The sequence below is a fragment of the Hyperoodon ampullatus genome, assembly GCF_949752795.1.
Source record: "Hyperoodon ampullatus genome assembly, chromosome: 1".
NCBI classification, from domain to species: domain Eukaryota; kingdom Metazoa; phylum Chordata; class Mammalia; order Artiodactyla; family Ziphiidae; genus Hyperoodon; species Hyperoodon ampullatus.
This window is the reverse complement of record NC_136914.1, coordinates 36985722-37009544: the sequence shown is the minus strand read 5'-3', so window position 1 is coordinate 37009544 and position 23823 is coordinate 36985722. Positions and strand designations below refer to the sequence as shown.

At 34.6% G+C, this 23823-nt stretch overlaps 1 protein-coding gene across 1 annotated transcript in view; it reads right to left on the bottom strand.

Moving 5' to 3' along the window:
- The window catches only part of MAPK10 (mitogen-activated protein kinase 10), a gene marked incomplete at both ends in the record, with an annotated part of 126366 nt that overhangs the window by 54531 nt on the left and 48012 nt on the right, over positions 1 to 23823 (bottom strand). Inside the window, 2 exons of the mRNA XM_079710467.1 lie at positions 3031 to 3213; positions 21275 to 21346. Coding sequence (XP_079566593.1) covers positions 3031 to 3213; positions 21275 to 21346 — 255 coding nt within the window. The remainder of the gene's footprint in view (positions 1 to 3030; positions 3214 to 21274; positions 21347 to 23823) is intronic.

Sequence of the window (23823 nt, the reverse complement as noted above, 5' to 3'; positions counted from 1 at the left end):
AGTTTCTCTCCAAGTGTTTGCATTATATCAAATACTTTAATCAAGCTTTTGTGGCCTCTGTATTGTTATACTATAAGTGACTTAATAGGAAGGGATTACTTTTGCCTGACATGTCAATTAGCATCATAAAGACATACATTCTTCAAAATCTCTACCTGGGGTATTAGCACTTCTTCATTCTGCGTATAGTTGATGTTGCTCTTAAAAGCGGTAGATTTATCAAGACAGTATGGTACTGGCACAAAAACAGAAATATAGATAAATGGAACAGGATAGAAAGCCCAGAGATAAACCCATACACATATGGCCACCTTATCTTTGATAAAGGAGGCAAGAATATACAGTGGAGAAAAGACAGCCTCTTCAATAAGTGGTGCTGGGAAAACTGGACAGCTACATGTAAAAGTATGAAATTAGAACACTCCCTAACACCATACACAAAGATAAACTCAAAATGGATTAAAGACTTAAATGTAAGGCCAGACACTATCAAACTCTTGGAGGAAAACATAGGCAGAACACTCTAGGACATAAATCACAGCAAGATCCTTTTTGACCCACCTCCTAGAGAAATGGAAATAAAAACAAAAATAAACAAATGGGACCTAATGAAACTTCAAAGCTTTTGCACAGCAAAGGAAACCATAAACAAGATGAAAAGACAACCTTCAGAATGGGAGAAAACATTTGCAAATGAAGCAACTGACAAAGGATTAATCTCCAAAATTTACAAGCAGCTCATGCAGCTCAATATCAAAAAAACAAACAACCCAATCCAAAAAATGGACAGAAGACCTAAATAGATATTTCTCCAAAGAAGATATACAGATTGCCAACAAACACATGAAAGAATGCTCAACATCATTAATCATTAGAGAAATGCAAATCAAAACTACAATGAGATATCATCTCACACCGGTCAGAATGGCCATCATCAAAAAATCCACAAACAATAAATGCTGGAGAGGGTGTGGAGAAAAGGGAAACCTCTTGCACTGTTGGTGGGAATGTTAATTGATACAGCTACTATGGCGAACAGTATGGAGGTTCCTTAAAAAACTAAAAATAGAATTACCATACTACCCAGCAATCCCACTACTAGGCATATACCCTGACAAAACAATAATTCAAAGAGTCAGGTACCAAAATGTTCATTGCAGCTCTATTTACAATAGCCAGGCCATGGAAGCAACCTAAGTGTCCATCAACAGATGAATGGATAAAGAAGATGTGGCACATATATACAATGGAATATTACTCAGCTATAAAAAGAAATGAAATTGAGTTATTTGTAGTGAGGTGGATCGACTTAGAGTCTGTCATACAGAGTGAAGTAAGTTAGAGAAAAACAAATACCATATGCTAACACATATATAAGGAATCTAAAAAAAAAGAAAAGAAAAAGGTCATGAAGAACGCAGGGGTAAGACAGGAACAAAGACACAGACTTACTAGAGAATTGACTTGAGGATATGGGGAAGGGGAAAGGATAGCTGTGACAAAGTGAGAGAGTGGCATGGACATATATACACTACTAAAAGTAAATTAGATAGCTAGTGGGAAGCAGCTGCATAGCACAGGGAGATCAGTTCGGTGGTTGTGACCACCTAGCGGGATGGGAAAGGGAGGGTGGGAGGGAGGGAGATTCAAGAGGGAAGAGATATGGGGACATATGTATATGTATAACTGATTCACTTTGTTATAAAGCAGAAACTAACACACCATTGTAAAGCAATTATACTCCAATAAAGATGTTAAAAAAAAAAAGGCAGTAGATTTAGTAATAATTTAGTCTGTTGTCATTCAGAGAGCCGGTAAAGGTAGTTAAAAGAAGAAACCCAACTGTGCAACAAAAGTGTCACGAACACAGAAACAACGCTGTGCACTTAAAACTCATCAGATAAAAGTCTGGAGGAAATAATAAGACCCTGGGAAGTCATAGCGCCGCATTTCAGTTTCTCCATCTCATTTATGTCCATATTAGCTATAAATTAAGTCTGAAAGTTAAATCTGTAGCTAATTAATTGTCCACTGAACATTTGGTGTAAAATTTCACAAGCATGTGTCTTTTTCCGGGATAGTGTATAGATCCACCTAAAATAATAATTATTTTATTTTTAATAAATATTTATTAGTATTTTTATATCTAATAGTTACTGGGCACTTACTGTGAGCCAGGCACTGTTCTAAGTGCTTGACAAATTAGTCAGTTAATCTTCCCAATGACCCTGTAAAGTAAACACTTTCTACTTTCATTTGTTAAAGGAGGTACAGAAAGATGAGATAACTGGCCTAAATTCACACAGATTTTAAGGGGTAGGATTTCAGCTCCGGCAGGGGAAAAAATCAAATTTGCTTCAAAATCACATTCTCTGAAATGTCCTAAGTTGAAGTAAGAATTAGAATATTATTTATATTACACTTTATACATTACCAAGTTTATTCAGTCCTATAACCAAGCATTATAATCCCAGTTTTGTTGGTGAAGAAATTAAGATTTGTTACTAAAGTTCATAACTGCAGACATAGTAGTAGAAAAATTACTTATTAATGAAAGTGTTTACACTGAATACAAAATGTGTAGGTAAAAAACCTCATTTATCACTCTAAAATGAAAAAATGGTGGTTAAGCATTCCATAAAATGCAAAGAAAACTCAAACATCTATAGCTCTAAGATTTGACAACTAAAAACTTGTGTTGAAAGTGTTTTCCAGGTAATAAAAAGAACTGAAACAATTATATCAATGTATACTACATTGGTCTTTTAGAGTTAGCACTGCCAAATAATTTTAAGGTTCTAAATAAGCCCCATGAAATAGTTTAGCCCGCACCACTGTTACACACTTTATTACTAACCTTCTATCTGAATATCCAGGCAATTTTAAAATCCTTGGCTTCTCCCCCTTTGTAAAGAAAATCTTTTAAAAATACCTCTCTTTAAATTGAGGTATTTCAAGTTAAAGAAAGATGTCTCTATAGCTTGCCCATCACCCACATAGTGGTTCTGAAGTTGTCTCTGAAGGGCTTACCTTTGAGTTTATTGTGCTCGGAGTCCGCTGGGAAGAGGGAATCTGGAAAGAGCTTGGGGAAGGTGAGTCCTGCATACTTGGGCCGATTCTCCACATAGTTTCTTACTGTGGGTTGCAATTTCTTCATGAATTCTGGGCATGGTGTTCCTAGTTGCTCAATTACCTTGTTCCACTGGTCAATATCTGAGAATTGAATAGTTAAGGGCAAAAACAAGTGTAGGCCACTAGCGCCTGCCTTTCACTAGTTGGGAGACTAACTGCTTCTCAGAATCCCAAGCAGTCATCAACACAAATGGAGTTTTAATAAACAACAAAGGACAGAAATATAAAATCAGATTGTCAGGCAGTGAATCCCCTTGGAATTTTAAATTCACTTTTGGAACATATACACTTTTGGGGAATTAACATTACTTAAAATAGGATATCATGAAATAGTCTTTGGGTTGTAAAGATGAAAAGGTATTTAAATAACACAAGAAGAATTTCTCCTCCTGAGCTAAACTTCTGTATAACCATGTGATTTGGAAGAGAAAAAAATATAAAGACATATAATAATATTATCATGAAATTACTTCAATCATTTATTTTCTAAAAATGACAAATGCACAAATATTTTATAAGATTTGTTTATATTTTTCTTAAGTTCTTTTTAAGGTTTTTTTCTTCTGTTCTCTATCAAATGGGAAATTTCATTATCTGTTAATGTTTTCCACTCATATGCATTACAAATAGCATCAATCTAATTTTTGATAGTAACTCACTAATTCTTCACCAAAGACTTAAATAAAATTCTCTTTATCAAAGTAGTCACAGTTTCATACCTATTTTCTTACTTCTGATAATAGTGCCCTGTATCCCTGAATATTGGAGATATGAGGGTAAACATAGGATGTTCAATTTAAAACAGATTTCAACCAAGTGCATGTGTTTCAAAAGTATGTTAAACATAGGGAATACTGCAAGAAAAATAAATATTACCTCTCTATGAAAGTTAATACTTTACAAAACTGGGGTGTCTCTCACCGACATACCCACTGATTGGGATTTTCTTTTTCATCTATCATTGATATTTGATATGTCAGAGCCTTGAGAATGATAAATACCTATGAAAACTCTGAAGAGCCAACTGGAAGAAGTTGATTTCAAACAGATTTCCTTGCCATGTGTCAGTGAATGGCAGAGGCCTTAGAAATTCTTAAATCCAATACCCCAGGCAGTGTACTCTCCTATGTTGTTTATTCTACTACTCTATCTTTAGTGTAAAGTTAATTAATTCATTTTTGCTAATGTAATTTGCGACAGTTCAGGTAACTTTACCATAATATTACTTAATTGAGATTCATAAAATCTTTAACCCAGCTATTCTATAGGGTTGGACTAAAAAAGATGGGCAGTCCTGACAGAAGACAAAATTAACTATATTCAGCCAAAATAAATATATAATGCAAACAATGTAGATAGGTGATTGAACAAAGATAAAATCAAGCTAATTTGCAAATTCTCTTCTATTTCCCTGATAATCTAGCTGAATAAAGTTTAAATTATTACATAGCCTCTCAAGTATGGTGATGAAAAAAATACATGATTGTGTAATATCAAGAAATGAAGTAAAAGTGGGAAAAACTGAAGAATATTCCTTTACAAGATGATAGGAATAATTAAACAAGAATATATTTCAATAAAAATTAATCTAAATTACCATGTGCCTGAGAATATAGTAGTAAGTTCAAATCATTAGAAATAAACTTAAAAACTTACAAAAGATTAGAGTTAAAAGTTACTCTTAGACAAAAACTTACGTTAGTACTATGGATATAGATAAGCTAGAATGACTTAGATATATTTAAATAGAAAACATTAATACAGTTAAATAAATCTCAGTGCTTACATTGTAAATTATGAAAAGAGATCTACTCTTTAATACAGTTAAATTATCATGTCCTAACAAGCCATCATTTAATCATTGGTCAAGCTTCTTTAGGATTCTGAAGATTTGATGTCAAACTAAAAATAAGGGCAAAGAAGCTGTCAGATTTTCTGTAAAGGAGTCTTTTAACAAAGGTGGCAAAATACTCCCAACACACTACTATAGTGACATTTAACTAGCAGTATACAGTTATTTAGTTAAAAAGTGATTGCTTTTAAAGTAACATTCCCAAAACAATTACATGTTATTTTTACAGTAAAGTTTAAGGAGACTCAAATATTCTGGAATTAATTAAACAAGAACTATTAAAATGTTTCTTATTACAAGTTGTAATTAAAGTCTATAGAAGCACTCAGCACATTTTCCTACCTTAAATTGCTTTTTAGATGAAACACTATGTGGTCCTTGATGTAATGGTTTACAAAAAAGAAGGGAGGGGAGAATCTTTATTATTGACAATGAAATAACTGAATGTTCTAACTGCAAATATGTGTTATAGTCATCCTTAAAATTGTGTGCCTCTATTTTAACCAATCCATTTCAGGTTCTTTCTTCCCACAAACATGACTAGTATATTTAGGTAGTAAGTATTTGTTTTCCAGATGTTCACAGGATTGCAAACAACTTCGCCCACTATCCTTAGTTAACCACATGATTTTCCTTTATAATCATAATTAACCAAATATAAGCCATGACTGGAAGTAATGTCTCCTGGCTCCAAATCCAGTGCTTGTTCCAAGGATTCCAGTATGAAAAAGAGCAAGTTTGGAACTGATGTGTTAAAAATTGCTTTAATTTGGCCATAAAATTGATGGTATGTTTGTCACAGGCAATTCCTCTTAAAGAATGCCTCTGAAACTGCTTACCTAGTCTATTAAGTCAACATATCCACATAAAACAATTCATTTTATTAATATTTAAATAGAAAATAAGGTGATGCATTTTTGAAAGAAATTTTTTAATCATCAGATTTCCACAATGATTTTATTTTTAAAAATACATAAAATATTAACTAGATTTTTATGATTATGTGCTAATGTTAGCATAGTAAATTTTTTTAAAAGAATGGCCAAAATTATTTTTGCAAAAGGATTTCTTTGTTTTAGAACACTAATAAGTCATCATTTTTCTATTATATGAGTAAGGATGTGATTCCTTATAGATTCCAGCCTGTGCAGTTATCAAAAAAGCAATAAATATACATTTTAATATACTTTAATATATTTTTAAATATTTTGATCTACTATTTTGGAAATTATCATACAACTTAATTATCAAAGGTATTTAATAAAAATTGAAAAATGTCATGTAATAGGAATCATTTGACAATTTCCTCTAGTTCTAAATTCACTACATAAAAAATAGTCCTATTACAAAAGTTTGATTTTATAGAGTATAATGATAAGATAATGTGCAAATATTGTCTATTATTAATGTCTTCAATAAATAGTATTGTAATAGAAGAATGAAGCAAAATAAGTATGGATTGTAAAAATGATTACATGAAATCCTAAGATTAAAAATTATTCCAGGACTTCCCTGGTGGTGCAGTGGTTGGGAGTCTGCCTGCCAGTGCAAGGGACATGGTTTTGAGCCCTGGTCTGGGAAGATCCCACATGCCATGGAGAAACTGGGCCCGTGTGTCACAGCTGCTGAGCCTGTGCTCTGGAGCCTGCCAGCCGCAGCTGCTGAGCCTGCGTGTCACAACTACTGGGGCCCGTGCTCCGCAATGGGAGAGGCCACCTCAGTGGAGGCCCACGCACTGCAGTGGGCCCTGCTCACCGCAGCCAGAGAAGGGACCATGCACAGCAACGAAGACCCAATGCAGCCAAAAATAAAATAAATTTAAAAATAAATAAAATTTAATAAAAATTATTCCAGCTAATTCTTTTCAGTTAGCCAAGAATTTACATTTAATGTCCTCCTTTTATGTTAACTTCCTTGGTTGAGGAAATTTCTAAAATATGTAACAAACTGCCTTGAACCTAATGTTTGAAATTACTCATACATTATTTTCTTATTATTTTCTGGGTATTGGGGATCATAATTTACACAATGCACATTAAGCTTTCAGAAGCTACTAAGTGGAATCATAAAGTGTTGTTTAATGACCTCATTCTACTATGTCCTTTGAATTACTGTATCTTCTTTTCATGTTTTTTTCTTCATTGATTACTTTTTGTTATGGTGAATATGGTTTCCAGAGTTGACAGCATCATGAATTCAGACTTGCTGTCTACTCTGTCCTAAGTCTTATATTCAATATTCTATGCAAAAATTTTCTGACATCTATTTGCAACTTAAAGAATATCAGTGTTTGGCCCCCAATTCTTAACTATGTTTTTAAAGATAATATTGTTTAAGAGCATTGTCTGTATAGAAAATTTCCAGGAGAGGCTATTTAATCTTGCAAGCCAAATTGCTGCCTTGTTGGCACTGCATTGTGTATTATTGTGTGGCTTTATGTTAGCCCTGCACTTATGTCTGCAATAAGGAAGTAGAGGTATGCATGTCATGTGTTAGGCATAATGATATAAAACTGTGGTTCCCAAACTGAATATTCATAACATAGGGAACTTATAAAAATACAGATCACTCTCCTCTACCCACTGATCTACAAGATTCTGAGTGTATACGCCTGAGATGATATCATTAAGAAACACCAATAGTAATTGCAATCCAGATGGCCCCTGGACTCTATTTGAGAAATACCAACAATTTCTTGTGAATTACTAAGCCCAGATTTAAGAATAAAGTACTAACCTGTTTCAGTTTTATGGCACAAATTAGAATAGGGTCAATTTCACCAAAAGATTATTCCATACCTATTTGCTATGGAAAACTTAGGGGTTGTCAACTTGGAAATATTTCAGGGAAAGAAAAATCCTAATATATGTTCCTTTTCCCCATGTCACTTTCCTGAAAAGACCATGGGAAATTATGACAAGTAGAGTCCATGCAGAGAAAGAGGAGTTCTACCCATAAACATCTAGGGAAAGATCAAATTTATATGTTGCTATCATAGATGTATATGGGGTGATATAATATCATATTATATGGGGTACTACTCATGTGAAGTATAAAAGCTATTCAATATAAAGTTCAAAATATTTGCCAATTTATTTTCCAGTAGTTACTCCATATTGCTCTATAATAAACTTTGTTCTCAAAAGAACTCTCAATTCCGAGGACACTGTAAAAATCAGGATAGAAATATATATATATATTCATAAGACATAGGTCTGGATTCAGATTTTCATGGTTATGTCTTGAGTTGTTTTGTTACTTTAAAAATATTTTTACTCTTTTTTCATTTGAAAATGTCATTTTCCTCTCAAAAGTCTCCCTCAAATTCTAGTAATATGAAATATGAATAGATAACTTAATGCACAATTGTAACTAATGTCTGCTTTCATTATAAATGAGCACAGGAAGAGGAAATATTACAAGCCAAAACACATTGAAAAACTCAAAGTTGACAATTTGAGTTAAAGGCTTTTGTTCACTGGCAGCAGATTGCTCATGGAGTACTGTGGGACATGAAATATCCAAAGGCTGATATTTGAAGCATGATGTATATGCATCCCAGTATAACCTATTTCATCTTATAAATCTATTTATTATTGTAATCTATATTTACTTAAAAGCAAAAAATGGAGAGATATTTCACATATAAGCAAATCTAATATACATTAATATGTGTCACAATGTAGAATTTTCATTAAGCTATTGAAGGTTAATCTTTGGGGCCACTCATTTGTACAGGTCCCTTGCAAAACTATGTGCCTAGTTTTGTATTTGTAATATTAATTTCTTTTTACATAACGCCCACCTCCAACTGCATGATATTCTGGCCTCACAAAAGCTAGATCTGACTCTACCTGTATTTTGAAACTGGAAGAGGTCTTGGAGATCATTTAAATTGACCTCTGTATTTTGTAGCTGAAAAATGTCAAGGTCTTTTAAAATTGGTATGTAAAATGACTTTAAACAAAAGAGCTCATACAAACAGCTCCAAACACTATAAGAAATACAGAATGCTATTTAACAGGAGTTTTGGTGACTCTGTACTCTGCTCTGTGAGACCCTCCCTAAAAGATTACATCCATTTCTGGGTATAACACTGTATAAGAAAAAGGTTAAGAAGGGACAATGAAGTTTATATGAGGTAAAAAGAAAAATGCTATATGAGGCATACTTGATAAAATTTTTATGTTTCAACTCAAAAAGGAAGAAGACAACCCCAACTCCTCCCCATCCTAGCACTTTGATCCCTCTTATCCTTTAGCTGTTATCATCTTCTAATATATTGTGCCTTCTATTTTAAATTTCATGATGACAAGGATTTTCATCAGTTTGTTTACTTACATATCTGTAGATATAAGCACATAGTAAGTGCTCAAAAATATTTGCTGAATAATTGAATGTCTACTTTATGTCCAATTACAGTTTTTTCATGGAGATAATGTGAAGAATAGTGGAGAGAAGGTATTCAAAGAAATAAAAGCTGAGAAATTCCAGGAATTGGAGATAGGCTGGAATTCAGGCAACACAGTGAATCCCAAGAGATAAATAAAAAGGAATACAAACCTAGTCACATAGGAGAGAAACAGCAGATAACCAAAGACCAAGAAAAAGGACAGACTATGCCCAAAGATGACTATCACACTGACAGTTAATTATTCACCAGTAATATTGAAAACAAAAAGCCAGTGGAATAACACTTCTAAAATGCTGAAAGAAATAGCTGTCAATCTAAAATTCTATATCCAACAAAGCTCTCTTTCAAGTAAGGGAACACTAATCAAAAAACAGAGTTTTATTGTCAAAGACTCCCATTAAAGGATGTACTTCAGAAGGAAAGAAAATAATCTCAAAGTAAAGGACCAAATTGCAAGAAATAATGATAAACCAAGAAAATGATAATCAGAAGGATTAATCTAAACAAACTCTACCTGTATGCAATCCAATGATAATATTGTCAATTTATGAGGCTAAAAGAAGAGAATTAAAATACTGGGCATAGAGAGTATATGTAAATTGGTATAGTAATGATCTATATTATGAACATGTGCTAAGATTCTTCTGCATTCAGGAGAAGGATAAAAATTGTCTGAATTAAAACAGCAATTCTCCACAAATTGAAGTACACGTTCAATACAATTCCAATATAAATACCAATAAGGATCATTTTTCAGAAGTTAGCAAGCCAATCTAAAATATTTGAGGAAGAGAAACAGTTCATTAAACACTAAGCTACTTCTGAAGATGACAAAGAAGTTGGATATTTACCCTACCTTATACGTATATAGTGTACATCTGTATTCATTAAGAAAGGGTAGGAGGAGCTTCAAGATGGCGGAAGAGTAAGACGCGGAGATCACCTTCCTCTCCACAAATACATCAGAAATACATCTACATGTGGAACAGCTCCTACAGAACACCTACTGAACGCTGGCAGAAGACCTCAGACCTCCCAAAAGGCAAGAAACTCCCCACGTACCTGAGTAGGGCAAAAGAAAAAAGAATAAACAGAAACAAAAGGATAGGGACGGGACCTGCACCAGTGGGAGGGAGCTGTGAAGGAGGAAAGGTTTCCACACACTAGAAGCCCCTTCGTGGGCAGAGACTGCGGGTGGCGGAGGGGGGAAGCTTCGGAGCCACGGAGGAGAGCGCAGCAACAGGGGTGCGGAGGGCAAAGCGGAGAGATTCCCGCACAGAGGATCGGTGCCGACCGGCACTCACCAGCCCGAGAGGCTTGTATGCTCACCCGCCGGGGCGGGCGGGGCTGGGAACTGAGGCTCAGGCTTCGGTCGGAGCGCAGGGAGAGGACTGGGGTTGGCGGCGTGAACACAGCCTGAAGGGGCTAGTGCACCACGGCTAGCCAGGAGGGAGTCCGGGGAAAAGTCTGGACCTGCCGAAGAGGCAAGAGACTTTTTCTTCCCTCTTTGTTTCCTGGTGCGCGAGGAGAGGGGATTAAGAGCGCTGCTTAAAGGAGCTCCAGAGAAGGGCGCGAGGGGCAGCTATCAGCGTGGACCACAGAGAGGAGCATGAGACACTAAGGCTGCTGCTGCTGCCAATAAGAAGCCTGTGTGCGAGCACAGGTCACTCTCCACACCTCCCTTCCGGGGAGCCTGTGCAGCCCACCACTGCCAGGGTCCCGGGATCCAGAGACAACTTCCCCGGGAGAATGCACAGCGCGCCTCAGGCTGGTGCAACGTCACCCCAGGCTCTGCCGCTGCAGGCTCGCCCCACATCTGTAACCCTCCCTCCCTCCGGGCCTGAGTGAGCCAGAGCCCCCAAATCAGCTGCTCCTTTAACCCCGTCTTGTCTGAGCAGAGAAGAGAAGCCCTCAGGCGACCTGCAGGCAGAGGCAGGTCCAAATCCAAAGCTGAACCCCGGGAGTTGTGCAAACAAAGAAGAGAAAGGGAAATTTCTCCCAGCAGCCTCAGGAGCAGCGGATTAAATCTCCACAATCAAGTTGATGTGCCCTTCATCTGTGGAATACCTGAATAGACAACGTATCATCCCAAGTTTAGGAGGTGGACTTTGGAAGCAATGATATATATATATTTTTTCCCTTTTTCCCTTTTCGTGAGTGTGTGTGTGTATGCTTCTGTTTGTGATTTTGTCTGTATAGCTTTGCTTTTACCATTTGTCCTAGGGTTCTGTCATCAGTTTTTTTTTTTTTTTTTAGTATAATTTTTAGCACTTGTTATCTTTGGTGGATTTGTTTTTTAGTTTGGTTGCTCTCTTCTTTCTTTATTTCTTCTTTTTTTTTAATTACTTAAAATTTTTTTAAATAATTCTTTTTTATTTTAATAACTATTTTATTTTATCTTCTTCTTCCCTTCTTTCTTTTTTTTTCTCCCATTTATTCTGATCTGTGTGGATGACAGGCTCTTGGTGCTCCAGCCAGGTGTCAGGGCTCTGCCTCTGAGGTGGGAGAGCCAAGTTCAGGACACTGATCCACAAGAGACATCCCAGCTCCACGTAATATCAAACAGCGAATTCTCCCAGAGATCTCCATCTCAACGCAAAGACCCAGCTCCACTCAAAGACCAGCAAGCTACACTGCTGGACACCCTATGCCACACAACTAGCAAGACAGGAACACAACCCCATCCATTAGGAGAGAGGCTGCCTAAAATCATAAGAAGGCCACAGACAACCCAAAACACACCACCAGACGTGGACCTGCCCACCAGAGAGACAAGATCGAGACTCATCCACCAGAAAACAGGCAGTTGTCCCCTCCACAAGGAAGCCTACACAACCCACTGAACCAACCTTAGCCACTGTGGACAGACACTAAAAACAACAGGAACTACGAACCTGCAACCTGTGAAAAGGAGACCCAAAACACAGTAAGTTAAGCAAAATGAGAAGACAAAAAAACACACAGCAGATGAAGGAGCAAGGCAAAACCCCACCAGACCTAACAAATGAGGAGGAAATAGGCAATCTACCTGAAAAAGAATTCAAAATAATGATAGTAAAGACGATCTAAAATCTTAGAAATAGAATGGAGAAAATACAAGAAACATTTAACAAGGACCAAGAAGAACTAAAGAGCAAACAAGCAGTGATGAACAACACAATAAATGAAATTAAAAATTCTCTAGAAGGGATCAAAAACAGAAGAACGGAGAAGTGACCTGGAAGATAAAATAGTGCAAATAACTACTGCAGAGAAGAATAAAGAAAAAAGAATGAAAAGAATTGAGGACAGTCTCAGAGACCTCTGGGACAACATTAAACACACCAACATTAGAATTATAGGGGTCCCAGAAGAAGAAGAGAAAAAGAAAGGGACTGAGAAAATATTTGAAGAGATTATAGGTGAAAACTTCCCTAATATGGGAAAGGAAATAGTTAATCAAGTCCAGGAGGCACAGAGAGTCCCATATAGGATAAATCCAAGGAGAAACATGCCAAGACACATATTAATCAAACTATCAAAAATTCAATACAAAGAACAAATATTAAAAGCAGAAAGGGAAAAACAACAAATAACACAGAAGGGAATCCACATAAGGTTAACAGCTGATCTTTCTGCAGAAATTCTGCAAGCCAGAAGGGAGTTGCAGGACATATTTAAAGTGATGAAGGATAAAAACCTATAACCAAGATTACTCTACCCAGCAAGGATCTCATTCAGATTTGATGGAGAAATTAAAACATTTAAAGACAAGCAAAAGCTGAGAGAATTCAGCACCACCAAACCAGCTTTACAACAAATGCTAAAGGAACTTCTCTAGGCAGGAAACACAAGAGAAGGAAAAGACCTACAATAACAAACACAAAACAATTAAGAAAATGGTAATAGGTATGTACATATCTATAATTACTTAAAATCTAAATGGATTAAATGCTCCAACCAAAAGACATAGACTAGCTGAATGGATATAAAAACAAGACCTGTATATAGCCTGTCTACAAGAGACCCACTTCTGACCTAGGAACACATACAGACTGAAAGTTAGGGGATGGAAAAAGATATTCTTTGCAAATGGAAATCAAAAGAAAGCTGGAGTAGCAATTCTCATATGAGACAAAATAGACTTTAAACAAAGATTATTACAAGAGACAAAGATAGGACACTACATAATGATCAAGGAATCAATCCAAGAAGAAGATATAACAGTTGTAAATATTTATGAACCCAACAGAGGAGTACCTCAATATATATGGCAAATACTAACAGCCATAAAAGGGGAAATCAACAGTAACACAATCATAGTAACACCCCACTTTCACCAAAGGACAGGTCATCCAAAATGAAAATAAATAAGGAAACACAAAGTGTAAATGATAGATTAAACAAAAAGGACCTAATGGATATTTATAGGACATTCTATCCTAAAACAACAGAATACACATTCTTCTCAAGTGCTCATGGAACAGTCTCCAGGATAGATAATATCTTGGGTCACAAATCAAGCCTTGGTAAATTTAAGAAAATTGAAATCATATCAAGTATCTTTTCTGACAACTACGCTATGAGACTAGATATCAATTACAGGAAAAAATCTGTAAAAATACGAACACATGGAGGCTAAACCATACACTACTTTATAACCAAGAGATCACTGAAGAAATCAAAGAGGGACTCAAAAAATACCTAGAAAAAAAAGAAAATGAAAACATGATGACCCAAAACCTGTGGGATGCAGCAAAAGCAGTTTTGAGAGGGAAGTTTATAGCAATATAATCCTACCTTAGGAAAAAAACATCTCAAATAAACAACATAATCTTATACCTAAAGCAATTAGAGAAAGAAGAACCAAAAAACCCCAAAGTTAGCAGAAGGAAAGAAATCACAAAGATCATATAAGAAGTAAATGAAAAGGAAATGGAGGAAATGATAGCAAAGATCAATAATATTAAAAGCTGGTCCTTTGAGAAAATAAACAAAATTGATAAACCATTAGCCAGACTCATCAAGAAGAAAAGGGAGAAGACTCAAATCAATAGAATTAGAAATGAAAAAGGAGAAGTAACAACTGACACTGCAGAAATACAAAGGATCATGAGAGATTCCTACAAGCAACCCTAGGCCAATAAAATGGACAACCTGGAAGAAATGGACAAATTCTTAGAAAAGCACAAACTTCTGAGACTGAACCAGGAAGAAATAGAAAATCTGAACAGGCAAATCACAAGCACTGAAAATGAAACTGATTAAAAATCTTCCAACAAAAAAAAGCTCAGGACCAGATGGCTTCACAGGCAAATTCTATCAAACATTTAGAGAAGAGTTAACACCTATCCTTCTCAAACTCTTACAAAATATAGAAGAGGGAGGAACACTCCCAAACACATTCTATGAGGCCACCATCACCCTGATACCAAAACCAGACAAAGATGCCACAAAAAAAGAAAACTACAGGCCAATATCACTGATGAACATAGATGTAAAAATCCTCAACAAAATACTAGCAAACAGCATCCAACAGCACATTAAAAGGATCATACACCATGATCAAGTGGGGTTTATCCTGGGAATGCAAGGATTCTTCAATATATGCAAATCAATCAATGTGATACACCATATTAACAAATCGAAGGAGAAAAACCTCATGATCATCTCAATAGATGCAGAGAAAGCTTTTGACAAAATTCAACACCCATTTACGATAAAAAAACCACCAGAAAGTAGGCATAGAGGGAACTTTCCTCAACACAATAAAGGCCACATATTACAAACCCACAGCCAACATCATCCTCAATGGCAAAAAACTGAAACCATTTCCACTAAGATCAGGAACAAAACAAGGTTGCCCACTCTCACCACTATTATTCAACATGGATTTGGAAGTTTTAGCCAAGGCAATCAGAGAAGAAAAAGAAATAAAAGGAATCCAGATTGGAAAAGAAGAAGTAAAGCTGTCACTCTTTGCAGATGACATGGTAATATACATAGAGAATTCTAAAGATGCTACCAGAAAACTAAGAGAGCTAATCAATGAATTTGGTAAAGTAGCAGGATACAAAATTAATGCACAGGAATCTCTCGCATTCCTATACACTAACAGTGGAAAATCTGAGAGTGAGATTTAAGAAAACACTCCCATTTACCACTGCAACAAAAAGATTAAAATATCTAGGAATAAACTTGCATAAGGAGACAAAAGAACTGTATGCAGAAATTATAAGACACTGATGAAAGAAATTAAAGATACTACAAATATATGGAGAGATATACCATGTTTTTGGATTGGAAGAATCAACATTGTGAAAATGACTATACTACCCAAAGCAATCTACAGGTTCAATGCAATCCCTGTCAAACTACCACTGGCAGTTTTCACAGAACTAGAACAAAAGATTTAACAATTTGTATGGAAACACAAAAGACCCCAAATAGAGAATGCAATCTTGAGAAAGAAAAACAGAGTGGGAGGAATCAGGCTCTCTGACTTCAGACTATACTACAAAGTTACAGTTATCAAGACAGCCTGATACTGGCACAAAAACAGAAATATAGATCAATGGAATAGGATAGAAAACCCGGAGAGAAACCCATGCACATATGGTCACCTTATGTTTGATAAAGGAGGCAAGAATATGCAGTGGAGAAAGGACAGCCTTTTCAATAAGTGGTGCTGGGAAAACTGGACAGCTACATGTAAAAGAATGAAACTACAACATTCCCTAACTCCATAGACAAAAATAAACTCAATATGGATTAAAGACCTAAATGTAAGACCAGACACTATCAAACTCCTTGAGGAAAACATAGGCAGAACACTCTATGACATGAATCACAGCAAGATCCTTTTTGACCCACCTCCTAGAGAAATGGAAATAAAAACAAAAATAAACAAATGGGACCTAATAAAACTTAAAAGCTTTTGCACAGCCAAGGAAACCATAAACAAGATGAAAAGACAACCCTCAGAATGGGAGAAAATATTTGCAAACAAAGCAACTGACAAAGGATTAATCTCCAAAATTTACAAGCAGCTCATGCAGCTCACTGTCAAAAAAAACAAAAGCCCAATCCAAAAATATGCAGAGGACCTAAATAGACGTTTCTCCAAAGAAGATATACATATTGCCAACAAACACATGAAAGGATGCCCAACATCATTAATCATTAGAGAAATGCAAATCAAAACTACAGTGAGATATCATCTCACAGCAGTCAGAATGGCCATCATCAAAAAATCCACAAACAATAAATGATGGAGAGGGTGTGGAGAAAAGGGAACCCTTTTGCACTGTTGGTGGAAATGTAAATTGATACAACCGCTATGGAGAACAGTATGGAGCTTCCTTAAAAAACTAAAAATAGAACTACCATACGACCCAGCAATCCCACTACTGGGTATATACCCTGAGAAAACCATAATTCAAAAAGAGTCATGTATCACAATGTTCATTGCAGCTCTATTTGCAGTAGCCAGAACATGGAAGCAACCTAAGTGTCCATCAACAGATGAATGGATAAAGAAGATGTGGCCCATATATACAATTGAATATTACTCAGCCATAAAAGGAAATGAAATTTGAGTTATTTGTAGTGAGGCAGATGGACCTATAGACTGTCATACAGAGTGAAGTAAGTCAGATAGAGAAAAATAAATACTGTATGCTAACACAGATATGTGGAATCTAAAAAAAATGGTCATGAAGAACCTAGGGGCAAGACTGGAATAAAGACACAGACCTACTAGAGAATGGACTTGAGGATATGGGGAGGAGGAAGGTTAAGCTGGGACAAAGTGAGAGAGCAGCATGGACATATATACACTACCAAATGTAAAATAGATAGCTAGTGGGAAGCAGCTGCATAGCACAGGGAGATCAGCTCGGTGCTTTGTGATTACCTAGAGGGGTAGGATAGGGAGGGTGGAAGAGAGGGAGATGCAAGAGGGAAAAGATATGGGGACATATGTATATGTATAACTGATTCACTTTGTTATAAAGCAGAAACTATCACACTACTGTAAAGCAATTATACTCCAATAAAGATGTTAAAAAAAAAAAAAGAAAGGGTAGTAGTGGTATAGAGATAGACATACAAGCCAGTGGAACAGAATATAGAGCCCAGAATCTAATACTCCTTCCCGCTAAATGTGAAAACTTATAGGTCAATGAAGAAATAATAAGTTAGTCAGTAAATGGAACTGACATCCCTCTTTCACATCATACACAAAAATCATTTCCAAGTGAAGTAAAGGCTTAAATATAAGAGATTAAACTTTAAAACATTCACAGCAAAATTACAAGAGAATATAAAGGCATCAAAGAATTCTTAAACAAGACATAAAAATACATGAAATATAAAAAATAAAATAAAAACAGTTTGCCAAATTCTAAAATCACTATACAATAAAATGGGAAAATAATCTAAATATAGGGAGAAGATATTTGCAACACATAAAATGGACAAAGATTAGGTACTGGAATAAATAAAGAACTCCTACTAATCTGTTTTTTAAAATACAATAGAAAAAAATTGTTTAAAAAAAACTTTTAAACATATTACCAAGGGGGAAATACTAATGGCCAATAAACAGGAAAAGATGCTTGTAAAGAGAATGTAAATAAAAGCTCCAATGAAATAGGATTTTATATCCAAGAGTTTGCTAACAAATTTAAAAACAAATCTGACAATATCAAGAGTTGGTGAGGATGTTGAGTAGACACTTACATTTATATACTTTTACTCTAGAAATCAATCTGATGTTACATAGTCAAGTTTAATATGTGCACACCTATGAGGCCATGCATTTATCATAAAGAACATTGTCCATGTGCTCCAGGAGACATATATTCATTGTTTATGAAAGCAAAAACAAAAACTCAATATATTCCAAAGTCTATTTATAGGAGAATGGATTTATTGTAGAATACTCATAGACTGGAATAGTATACAGTAATGAAAATGAATGAACTATTTCTGATTCATCAACATGGATAAATCTTAAAAATATAATATTAACTTAAAAAAGTAAGTCACAAAATAATGATAGTACAATATGTAAAACAGATAAAACTAAATAATATGTTGCTTAGGGTTAAATATGAATGTGGTAAAAATGTAAGGAAAGTCAAGGAGATTGTAAAAACATGTCTTTAGGACTGTGGTGTCCTCTGAGGAAGAGAAAGGATATAATTGAGGAGGAGCACACAAAAAAATTCAAAGGTATTGGTAATGTTCTACTTTTTAACCTGAGTGGTAGTATATGTTCGTTCATTTTATTGATCTTCTTCAAAAGCTGTGAATTTAACATTAATTCACTTGTGTAATATAAAATATTTTGTAATTTTTATAGTAAAATTGTCTGCCAGGGTGAAATTCATTAGGAGATACCCCAATAGAAAAGTATCTCAATAGTTGAATTCTGACTCTTCTGCAGAAAGTTAAGCACATTTAATTTGAATAAAATTAAATTAGTATGTATCTTAAAATACATCTATTAATAAAGTAGCATATAAATGAACTGTTTTGGGGTATCAATTTCTCAATGTTAAAAATACTGTGTTGACTTTGTTTAGGCATAAAAGATAAAGGGCATAAGACCTTATTAATATTTTAAGTTTTGCTGTTGAGTTATTTTATATATTAAGAATATATGCATAGCTCATATTGCAAGGACTTTTATCAATCATTTACTTTGGGAATGTCTTCATATAAATAAGGATATGTTGATTAAAAATAATATGACTCCCTATGATATTGTATAAATGTATACTATACATATTATATATCTAATAGATATAGATATGATTTTATTGCCACTTCCAGAAAAGTCATATTTAATAATATGGAATTTTAAAAAAATAAGTAATGTCGTTCATTTTAAGAGCTTAATGTTATGATACTCAGTGTTCATAATTTGTTTGCTTGAAAAGTACTGATTTAAACTTACCTACATGTTTGAAATCGTGAAAAGACCACATCTTACAATGAGAGAAGATGCTTTCGAAAATAATTCCCATTTGCCCTTCAAAAAATTTACAAATGTATCCTTACACAAATGCTCCAGAAATGACCCAATATAAAAATATCAAGCTCAAGTATTGAAAAGACATCTAATATGAGACTTTTTAACGTTAGCAGCAACCCAAAGCCTTACTTATAAGGGATTTTGACACCCAAGTTAAGAAATGATAACCAAGCAACTGCTTCCAAAAAATGGATTCTAAGAAATGTTAATCCATACTTAGTAACTCAGTTGTGGAAATCTGATTTGATTTTCTTTAATAGAAAATGTAGGAAAAGAAATGAAAATCAATCATTTTAATTTACAGGTGACAAATAATTCATTTCAGTCATCAATTATTCAAGCACAATGAACTTCTGAAAAATCAAAGAGTACAGAGTTAACAGATTGAGTATATTTTTATCAAATGTCTAAAATTAGCCAAAACTTAAGAACTGTTTCATGTTCATGTTCAAAGGCCAAACTCAAGTTTATAATTCGTTGGGAATCAAAGAAATCCTGTTTGTTTAAAATCTGAAGGAATTTAGTTTTTTTCACACCAACATACTTTTAAAGAGCATTAACATAAACATGAATGTGGCAAATTTATAGATGCTACTTAGTAAAATGCATATGTAGGAGACAATACTGCAATATAGACATAATTTTTTTAGAAATAAATGTGTGTCATATATAAAACTAGACAAAAGTTTTTAGTAAGAATAGAATTAAAAGTAGTGCAGCTTTATTTTTAACTAAACAAAACATTTCAGGTTAAGTTTTTTATTCTACAAAACCTGAGTGCCTAACTAGGTCATTTTGTAAACTGGTCCTTTAATACATACAGAGAATATATGTATGCAACTATATATATGTGATATATTAATCCTCAGAGCAAATGGCTAATTATAATATGATTAGGCTATAATATTAGTAATTAGATTTAATTTAATTATACTTTAAAACACCATTACTATATGCTTGATTTTGTTTTTGAATTATCATTTAAATAATGATCATTTTATCTTTAGTATGGTGAGGATATAATATTTTCATAAATGACTACATGTAGGAGGATATTTAACTAACTAAAGAAAATAAGTTATTATAAACCCGTATACTAAATCACATTATCCATATCTTTTTAATACTGCAGAACCTCTAGAATCTTTAATTGCTAATTATTAGCTGCTTAAGAGAGGATCATTTTTACTTATTCAAGTGATGTAAATTTGGTCTCTTCAGATACTTCATATAATCATTATTATTAATGAGGTTTTAATTATTGTACTTGTTAACAATGTGGAGAAAATAAGAGCAGGAATGGAGCTATGATTCCTAGAAATTAAGTATATGAGAAAAATAATTTTAGAAGATCAATTTAAAAATGAAATTCATATGAATGCTCTCTGATTATGTGTTAATAATAAACCTATTACATTTGTGAGTACACATAACTCTAACTGAGAGAAGATTTCCATGCCAAGTGAATATTCTTATGATATAAAAGCATAAATATTTAGTCTTAAACTAAAAGATTTTGTCTTTATTATCTAGCTATGAATATAACTTAATTTTTAAAAATCTACAATAAAAAGTAAAGAGTATATCACTGTCATTAATTTCATAGGACTGAATTAAGGCAGACCTTTTGATAGCATGTTGAATTTTCCATATTTGATACTGTATTATCCACATAAGATCTTGCTAGGAGACAAGGTTATCCTACCATAATGCCAGCTGGTAAACATTTGATGTTGGAGTCTCCAGAACCCCTCTAAGGGCAGTGAGAATATACCATCATCGTATTGTATTGGACACCAAAATGAATTGATTGAGAATGATACCCATAGAGACCACTGGCTGCTAAGAAGGATACGATCAGTGCCAGGAAACAGCACTGCACCTTTTATCATTTCTCCCATGATGCACCCTACTGACCACATGTCAACTGAAAACAAAAATGAAATGAAGATAAACAAGAAGACAGGAATAGAACAGCAAATAAACGAAAATACTTGCCTACCCATGCCATGGAGCAACACTCTGACCTTTTGCTGATGGGAGAAGAGGCCAGTCTTACAGTGCTTTAAAACAGTGGATGGGAAGAACACAAGAATGTCAGGACCCTTTCTGCTATGTAACTGAACTAACAATGCCACTCAATGCCACCTAATGTATGATAATATTATTTTGCAATTATAATTCAATGATTAATTTAGTTTCTGATTTAAAAGGTCTCATTTGCATTCATCTGCTAGAATCCTACTGATTTGTATTGTAAATTATTTTAGATTGTGTTAATATGGGAAACATGCAAATTGGCTTTTCTTTCATTCTTTTGTATACTATACTTGGAGAAAAAACAAGAAAGAAAAGCTGAGCTGCCAGCAGCCTCAGAAGAAAGGGTTTCTTTTATAAAACACACTCACTCTTATTTATAAATATGAATAAATTTCCAGAAGTGAAATGCCAGTCCAAGAATGAGTGTTTGGAATATGCTGGTTCACTTTCATTGACTCCCATCAAAGGAGCATGCTTCTAAACTGGAAGCCTTGTCTTATCCTCATAAGCGCGGTTGCTTTATAATGGTAAGAAATGCTGGCTTTCAAAACAAGGTGGTTTGACATGAAATGAACAACATGACTTAAAGAGGTGACACTTCTTCTGAGACTGTGAATCAAAAGAAACCTGGAATTCAAGGTGAAATTACAGTGGTCTCTCTGCTATTGCCAGTTATCATCCAGAACTTAAAACCAGGAAGCTAGGGCAGAGGATACACAGGGAGGGGCAAAATGGGGAAGCAAGAAAGTGAAATCTCTCTTTAACTATACTCGGTTACTCACGTGTTCCTATTAAAACTCAGAAAGAAACATAGGTCATTCTTATGGGGAAAAATAACCAAGAAGAATAAGGGAAGTTGACGGGGAACAAATAGGGAAAGGCATTAGGATAGCAGCAGCACACTATAATTTTGCTCCAGTTACTCTTCAAATTACATCTTGTAATTCGGCAGTAACCTTACAGAATTCCTCATAAGCTTCTTTCCAGTGTGAAAATCTTAGTCAGGTTAAACTCAAAGTTTCCAAAGTTTGAATTAACATCTAAACATAGTGATCACTGCAAAGAAATGGTTACAGCTTTGAAGGTGATAGCATACCCAGAGAAGCAAAATAGTTTTGCTTCCATTTTAGGAAAACAAGTGACATGCAAAAATATCAGGGAAAGATAGAGCAAACAGTTGTGCATCCTTTTACTATTAATGCATTTGTAATTCCAGATAATATCTGTCTCAAAAGAGGTTGGTATTGTGAGTAACTTGATTAAAGGGGAAAAAAAAATCTCTGAAATGGTATTTGCTTTTGAATTGCAAATATTCTTATAATACTGTCCAAAGTGACCAGTCTAAGTTGTTATTTACCATGTATCTATTTTTTATAGATATTGTGGGAGAGATAGGTAAAAACTATACAGCTATAAACTCAGTAAGCAAGTTTTCTCTTGCCTGCATCCATTCAAACATTTGGAAAAGGCTATTTCTGCCACAAACCTATCTGCTAGTTAGAAAACTTCTATTTCTATTTTTTATTTAATGCAAAAAAAATCTCTTCTATGTTATCTCTGGCAGAAACTCTTTTTTTTTTTTTTTTGAGGTACGCAGGCCTCTCACTGTTGTGGCCTCTCCCACTGCAGAGCACAGGCTCCAGACGCTCAGGCTCAGTGGCCATGGCTCATGGGCTCAACCGCTCCGTGGCATGTGGGATCCTCCCAGACCGGGGCACGAACCCGCGTCCCCTGCATCAGCAGGTGGACTCTCAACCACTGCGCCACCAGGGAAGTCCAGAAACTCATTTTTTTCTGCTGCAGAACCAACTTCATTGCTTTCTAATTGTATAACCTTGGCCAAGTTACTCCATCTTTCTTTTCATCCTCTAAAATGTGGATGATAGACAGTATTTATCATGTAAAATTTTTTTAAGACGTAAAAGGATTATGCCTGGTAAAGAGCCTTCCACATTGCCTGGTACATAGTAAGTTCTCAATAAATGTTAGTTATGTATCATCATGTATTATATATGTATATATATATATATATATATATATATATAAATTATATTCATATACATATATAAGTATGTGTATAAATATATACATATATAAATTATATACATATATGCATATATAAATTATATATTGGAATTAAATATATATAGGGAAAGCTCATTTATTTTATATTTACATAATATTATCTTGTATCTTGTATTTATATATATAATTAAGAAAATTTTTCCAACAAGGGAAGCTTACTCACTGGGCAATCCTTTTCACTGCTGAAACCACTTAGAAAGGCATTCCACATCACAGCTGACTCTAGAACTTCTCTCCATTATCTAAACAGGAATTACCCTGTTCCCTAATCCAAATAAT